The sequence below is a fragment of the Andrographis paniculata genome, unplaced genomic scaffold, assembly GCF_009805555.1.
Source record: "Andrographis paniculata isolate CXL003 unplaced genomic scaffold, ASM980555v1 Contig9END, whole genome shotgun sequence".
Classification (NCBI taxonomy): domain Eukaryota; kingdom Viridiplantae; phylum Streptophyta; class Magnoliopsida; order Lamiales; family Acanthaceae; genus Andrographis; species Andrographis paniculata.
The window spans coordinates 3,133,163-3,140,851 of record NW_026137639.1 but is presented as its reverse complement, the minus strand read 5'-3'; the positions used below and the strand labels follow the sequence as shown (position 1 = coordinate 3,140,851).

Sequence of the window (7,689 nt, the reverse complement as noted above, 5' to 3'; positions counted from 1 at the left end):
TATATGTGCATGTGCATTGTTGTTGAGTTTGATATCTTTGTTGCATCAGTTCACTATTGGCATGACATGACACGTATTTTATGATTGACGGGAATTAGACTTTATTTTAAAAGGCATGACATGAAATATTTCACGTTAGTTCTTAAAATGGATTTAATTCTAGACTGCTTTTAAGAAAAATATTAGGTTCAGGTATGCATGGCACCTCCGGGACAGGGGACGTCTCGGGATATAGAAAGACAAGCTGAGTGAGTGAACTTACATCTATTGTATTATATGTAAATTTTTAACCAGAAAAACCTCTTGTTTAGGAGTGTGTTTTGTAAATATTCATAAATCATATTTTGTTATATAATATTGCGCTTTTATGTCTAATTTTAGCCTTAACACTGTATTGTGGGGCCCGAAATAGGAGGTGACGATCTCATGATGCAGTGTGGCGGTAGCATTTCCAGTATGAGCCAACTGGGGGTGTTACAAGGCAGAATCCATGCATGCTTGCCTTAATAAAGGAAGATGCATATGTATGTGGTAGGAAAATCCATACATTAGATTGTGTGTGTTGTTGGAGTTTTGTGGAGTCTTTGTGAGGAAACTTTGTATCTAATTTTTTTCCGATCTCATAGTGGAACGTCCCTGGGTTGGTACCCCCCAAGACGTAGGTCGGTTAAAGGTCGAACTGATTCAACAAATGCTTGTGTGTTGTTTGCTTTGATGCACTCTGCACTACACTTCTTGTTGCTTGTTTGTTGTTTGAGTTTCGAGCAGACGACATTACTCTAAACTCAGCAAACCTTTTGAGTTTGAATTTCATTCTGCTACATCATTCAGAATTAATTAGGTTTGGACTTTAAGGTGTAGAAATACATCTTGTGGGACCGTCAGATCTTAAAACTTTCACAATAGTAACCTAGTTTGGTCTTTACTTGAATGGCTAGTATATCTAGTGTGTTTGTTTGGGAGTTTGAATTTTGGATTGAGATTTAAATAGTAAAAATTTTGAATTGAAATAGTTGTATAATGTGATATAAATAAGTATATAATATTTTGAATATAAAATTAAATTTTAGTATAATTAAAAAGAAAATAAAAAATAAGTTTTTGAGATTGAATGCTTTGGAGGGGGAGAAATTTATATGAATAATAAAAATTCATTAAAATTACTCAAACAAAAAATGAGTATGTAAGATCGGAGATAATACAATTTGTTAAGAATATGAGACTCCCTATGATACTTGCATGTTCTTCTTGAGCCACGGAGTAACTTCTACTTATGCTTACTTGACTCTCGTGTCAATAAGACTTTTTTTTTAATGACCAAATCAGCATTGAACTTATTAACGCTTTTGTCAAATAGTGAAATTGTGTTAAAACAATTCTTTATAATTATATACCTGTTTAGATCCTAAGAATTACATCGCCCAAACTCAAAATTTCCATGTCAATTTTTTTTTTTAATATTTATTTTGCCCGTATTATTGTTCAATTAATGTATATTATCATCATATCATCTATGTAAATACAGATTTTATTTTTTTTTAATATCAATTCATAGTAACCGCTCGTTGCACACTCATTGTGCTTCAAAAACATTTGACAATGTGATTTGATCAGATTTCAAGTATATCATTTATTTTGATGCTTGTTTAATATCTTAATAAAGCCTCGACCAATTTGCATGTCTTGCCTTCTTGCCTTTTTTATTTTATTTTATTTTTAATATCTCTAAAACTCATGCCCTTTCAATTTTATTGAGTATATGAATTGAATTTTTAATTATCATATGTATTATATATTTTCTGTGGGTGGGTTCAAATGTCGATTGGAAGGTTTTGTAATTGTTAGCTTTTTTTCAATATAATACTCCCTTCGTCCACCTGAATTTTGAATATTAATTATTATATCAATACGTAGTATAAATAAAAAAAAAGACAAAAATACATTTTTTTTAATCTCTTATGATACAAATACAATGATATTTGTCGAGTAAATTACTCAAATATAAAAATATTTTTAATATTAAATACAATGATGCAAAAAATAATATCGCCTTCGTCCCAAATAATAATATATGTTTGTATCCAAATAATAAATGTTTGTATTTAAATTTAATTTATTTTTTTAATTGAAAATAATACTCCCTTTGTCCCAAGATAATTAATCTCTTTAATTAATGAGACGATATTTAATAAAATGATATTTAGAAATATTTAAGTAGTTAATAATAGTTAGTTATAATATTATGTTATTATTTTTTATGCAAGTAGTAATATTGATAGCATTAAAATAAATTTAAAATATATGATTAAAAAATTAGAATATGTATTAAATATTTTATGAATTATATCGTAATAAAAAATATATATGCAATATAAATATCATTTTGTACAAAATAAAATTTTCTATAATACAAATAAATAAAAAATATTACTATTATTTATTTATAATTAAAATAAACTAGTTTTATAGAAGTTGTAGAGTTTTAAATGTAGATAAAAATATATATTTTTTTAAGGAATATATAAATAAAGGGGTTTTATGTGAGTTCTATATGATTTATCATGTCATAAGTTATGTAGTTAATTAAATTGATCTAATATTTGTTAAGTACATTTTGATTTAGTAAATTTTATCCAAACTAGAAAGGTTTCAATTTGTTATAGAGCACAAAAATAAAAAATATATCAATTGTTATGAGAGGGAGAGAGTATATGTTATGAAATTATTTAAGCAAATAAATCAACATACAAAAGCAAGTTGCATAATTAAAAAAGAAAAAACTATATAAAATATTGTATTGATAGAATTCAAATTACATATAACAAAATGCATAAAAAATATACAAATTACATTGACAAAATACAAAACATAAAATATTAAATAACTAATTTAATATGGAAGAATATCACCATTTTCATCTTCAACAATATCATTGAAATATTAAGAAAATATATTCGAAGAAGACCGTGAACTTGATTCTTGAAATTTCATTGTTCTTTTATGTAAAATTTTATTTTTTTTTAAATAGTAATAAACATGCTAAAGAGAATCAAAAATAATATTCAAATCCATATTCCTAATCTTTTCCTCACGTGTCATTATGCAAATTTTTCTGGTTCCAATTGCAAAAGTTTATATCTGTGTAAAGATGATTTTTGAAGCATTTTAAAAACCATTGAATTTTGTTATTTAACTTCACCAGTATGAACATTTTTTTTATCTTTACTTTTTTTTCTCATTGTTTTGTTTTTTTCGCCACCTTGGGACGCTCATATTTTGATATGCCAGGTGCCAATAAGGATATTTATATTTTAGAATCATCTCACTTATTTTCTAATCTTCTTTATAAATAAAAGTGTAATTTATAAATATAAAATGTTACACTATAAAATAATATAAAAGGGAAATATATAGGAGTTATACACTTTTAGTGAAAATTGAAGTTTATGAGGTATCTCCAAGTCATTATTCTATTTTTGCAGCATGTACATTAAATATGCAGTTGATCTGTCGTAATTTTACTCTGATCATAAATTTCACTTTTTACTCTAAAAAAAGTATATTTCTTATACATTCTCCTATTATATTACTTTAAATAGCTTTTTATATTTATAAATTACACTCAACTTGAATTTATTTTTAAATTATCACCCAAAAATATATAATTTATATTTTATTTCAAAATTCCATATATTATCACCCAAAGTAAAATTACACATTATTTTTTTAAAAAAATAAAATTACATATGTACTACTTTCCAAAACATAAAATTATGTATCACTTTAAAAAAATTATACTCCCTCCGTCCTAGAACTATAATATGGGTTGTGTTTGGCACGGAATTTAAGAAATATTGATATTACATTGACAGTGGATTAAAAATCCGGGTAAAAGACTTTTTTGCCATTGTGAATGTATTAGTGTAAAAAATAGTGGCAATTGTGTAATAATAATGAAAAAGTAAGAATAGTTTTATAGTGATATAATTATTTATGGAAATAAGACTATTGTTTTGGGACGAACAAAAATAGTAAACAAGACTATTGTATTGGGACGGAGGGAGTAGTACATTATTTAAAAAAAAAATTATAGATCTAATTTTAAAATATAAAATTATATACTCTCTCAGTCCCAAAAGTATTTTTTTTTACCATTTTCGTCTATCACACTTCATAATATCTGTTTCTTATTTTAATAAAAAGTAATACACGCTAATACCAAAATACTATTAACTTAATTATAAAAATATCATTTTACATATAATTACTTTTTATATAAAGTTAAGGATAAAAATGTCAACATTTTATATACACTTCTACTAACTAATAAAATTCTACTCCCTCCGTCATTCAAATCTATTCACTTTTAATTTTTTTTTTTTTTTGTCATCTAAATTTATTCTCGTTTCTTTTTTTTAGTAAAAAATTACAACTTTTCTTTAAAAAATAAAAATAAAAAATTTTATTTACATATTTTTTTTTAAAACTCATGTCCGATCAAATAAGCGACGGAGGAAGTGTTATTCTTTAATTTATTACAAAATCCTAAAGACTCATTTAGACTGGAAAAAAAAAAATTATTTTTTAAAAAATAAAATTATACAATACATCTAAACGGTAGAGTGTTACTCCAACTAACTTAAAAAAAATAGAAGATTTGGGATTGGCTTGGAGACCAAGTGCCCAAACCCTATTGTTGCCCATTGGATATGCTTTGATTTGGAGAAAAATCACTATGCTTTGATTTGGAGAAAAATCACCTTAGATCAATGTAGCTGTTGAAAAAGAGAGTAATGGGTAAAAATAAAACAGAAGGGAAAAGAAAAAAAAAATTGCACAAGTCATGCAAATTTGAAAAAGAAATGTTTTGAAATAGGAATTTGAGGTTGACATATAGTTGCAAAATAATGAGATCAAATTGTATCGTACTCGCTTCGTCCCAGATATTATGTTCACGTTGTCGTTTCTGTCCGTCCCACATATCACGTCACTTTCTTTTTATTGGAAAATGATTACACACTATAATTTCATTTTAAATTTTTTAATTTTATTTTTTTAATTTTAATTAAACTAATTAGATATCTTAATCTTAATTTATAATTATTTATATTATAAGATAATTATTTTCACTGTTACATTCTTAATTATTTACTAATTACATCCTTCCTAAAATACAGTGTCTACAGTGCAGCAGACACGGTATCTGAGACGGAGGAAGTAGTATTGTATCGCGCCTCAAACTAAAATTAGTACTATTGCGAAATGGTCTGGTGGTACGGGGAATAAATAGGGATGAACGAGTAGTATAGGAAATGAATTTGTAACTGTAAAGTCATGGGTTTAAAACTACGTCTCCAGGTTCATCTGTCACACATGATTTACTTAATGTGATTTATTAGGATATTAATTTTGACCGAAGGTTTACCAAGTGCGTGCTTTCGGACGAATTCCCGTGTTTAAAAATAAAAAAAAAAAAAAAAATTAATACTGTTGCTGTTGCGAATCAAACAGCATGTGAGAGCCTGCGGTGTGCTGTGCACAATTCAGAAACGAAACGGCCTCAAAAACACCTCTGCAACCAGATGCAGATTACACATACAGAATTACAGATACAGTACGGATCACCGCTCCGCATTGTACGAACTGGACCGTTTCAACGACACTAACTCATCTTTCTTCGTCTCCGCCAAGCTACCGCTGAAATATTCTTTCTCCTCCAATTTCACTCCCCCACCGCCACCGCCACCGCCGCCGCGTCGGATTTTGTACTGCGGGATCAACCCCTGCCCCGCCCTACAATCCTTAAACGAAATTGACCCGCAAGTTATTAACTGCATAAGAACCGACGTCGATTTACCGGCAATCGGCAGCGGAGGAGGAGGAGGAGCAGGAGTCCTCTGAATTTTATTGCCGCCGGAACCGGAAAGATCACCTTGGCAGGTATGGGGAAACACCCGTCCTTCGGCTTTCATCAGCTTTTCCAGGGTTTCCGGACTCGAATCCGACGGCGGCGGGGAGATCGAGATCTCGATCTCGTCTCGCGGCGCCTCCTTCCTTTTATTCTCCTCCTCCGCTATCTCCGGATGCTGCCGGAGCCGGCGCCGGCGGATGTCATCCGTCTGAGTAGAGGCGTCCGCAGCGGCTGATCGGCCGGAGAAGGACTCCGCCGTCTTGTATACGCTGTACTCTTCCTCCACGGAGAAGTCGATCGAGCTGCAGGACTGGTTCCCCCGCCGCGACCGGCGATCGGATTTTTGAATCTCCGATTCCTGTTGCTGTCGAGGCGGCGCCGGCGCCGGCGGAAGCAACGATCCTTTGAGTACGTACTCGTTGCCGTGCGCCGGGTAGATGAAATCGTCCTCCGCCAGATCGTGCCACACAAATCCATTCTTATAGCTCCTAAATAATTGAAATTCAAAACTCAAGTAAACCTCAGAAGAACAGAAATGGAAGAAGAAGGAAGGAACATTAGAAATAAGAAAAACACCTTTTGGAAGACCATGAATACAAAGCCGCCATGCCTTTTCCACGAACAACATTCAATCGGCAAATCACATCTTCTCCCCAAAAACAAATTACATGAGATCAACTATTCCAATCCAACGATTCAAAAACCTAACAAAATAATTAATGCAGAGAATTGATACTATAAATTAGTTAATTAATTGATCTCACCTCGGAGGAAGAGACCGGAGTGAGGACACGAAAGAGGAACCTCGACGAAATGAGGATGTTCAAGGTGACCATTTCTGGACAAATAGTAAACAACAGCAACAGCTCGAGGCAGAGGAGGCTTGGAGACGGCGAGTTGATTTAAACTTCTCTGAGGACTAATTTCTGACCTCACCGCGACCTGCGTCTCGGAGAATCTTCCAGAGCGAGAGGCCATAGCCGGTCAAAATGGAATACCTTCACCTTCACCTTCACCTTCAACTTCAAATTCAAATTCAATTGGGCATGTGTGCACAGTACATATGGAGGGAGGTCACACAGACAGCAGTGTGAAAGGGGGAAAACGAAGGTCGGTGGGGAAGAAAGAGTAGGAGGCTGTTCTGTTCTGTTCTATTCGGTTCAAATATGGTGGATTCGGAGACTGACAACAGCTAGCCACCAAATAATGAGAAAACAAATATGAGCGGCTCGGCTCGGCTCGGCTTTGGTTTTGAGTACATTTTTGTAGGTTACGTTGAGAGGGGAGAGAGTCGTATTACTTGATTTGAGGGGGGTGGAAGAATCTGGATGCGTATCGGCCCCCCCATTTTTAATACGCTAATCCCCCAACTTTCGCTTATTTCCTTTTTTACATCCCTTGCTTACATTACATGGCCTCCTATACGTTACCTATTTCTCTATATATATATTATATATGTTCTTTTTATTGTTTTAGATTTTATAGGATTTTTTCTTATAATTTATTGAAATCTGAAATAATTTGATCAAATTAAATTAGTATATGTTATTTATGATATATATTTTTTATTTATTTTATTATATACACGTTTTTTTTTTTTTTAAATAATTGAACTATTGAGTTTATACTTAAAATTTTTGAAGTATAATTTTAAAAATATTTGTATTTATTCTTTACATTTTATAAAAATTAATCATTATTCATTTTAGTTAATCATTAAAAGAAGAAAAAAATGTATACTCATATGACTTTTAACAAAAATGAGTAAAGATAGAAAC

General features: G+C 31.0%; 1 protein-coding gene across 1 annotated transcript; it reads right to left on the bottom strand.

Moving 5' to 3' along the window:
- Positions 1–5,461: 5,461 nt before the first annotated feature.
- On the bottom strand, positions 5,462–7,177 carry LOC127244454 (protein SOSEKI 5-like). Its single transcript, XM_051265011.1, has 3 exons — positions 6,676–7,177; positions 6,488–6,557; positions 5,462–6,399 (listed from the first exon to the last, which is right to left on the bottom strand). The coding sequence occupies exons 1-3, from the start codon at positions 6,887–6,889 to the stop codon at positions 5,622–5,624; spliced, it is 1,062 nt and encodes a 353-aa protein (XP_051120968.1). The 5' UTR covers positions 6,890–7,177; the 3' UTR covers positions 5,462–5,621.
- Positions 7,178–7,689: the final 512 nt, after the last annotated feature.

Bases quoted from the DNA above. Each gene is read 5' to 3' on its own strand.
- LOC127244454 (XM_051265011.1), bottom strand. From the start codon at position 6,889: ATGGCCTCTCGCTCTGGAAGATTCTCCGAGACGCAGGTCGCGGTGAGG. The intron at 6,558-6,675 runs GTGAGATCAATT...TTTGGGGAGAAG, and splicing joins CTCCGGTCTCTTCCTCCGAG to ATGTGATTTGCCGATTGAAT. The intron at 6,400-6,487 runs GTGTTTTTCTTA...TCAATTATTTAG, and splicing joins TATTCATGGTCTTCCAAAAG to GAGCTATAAGAATGGATTTG.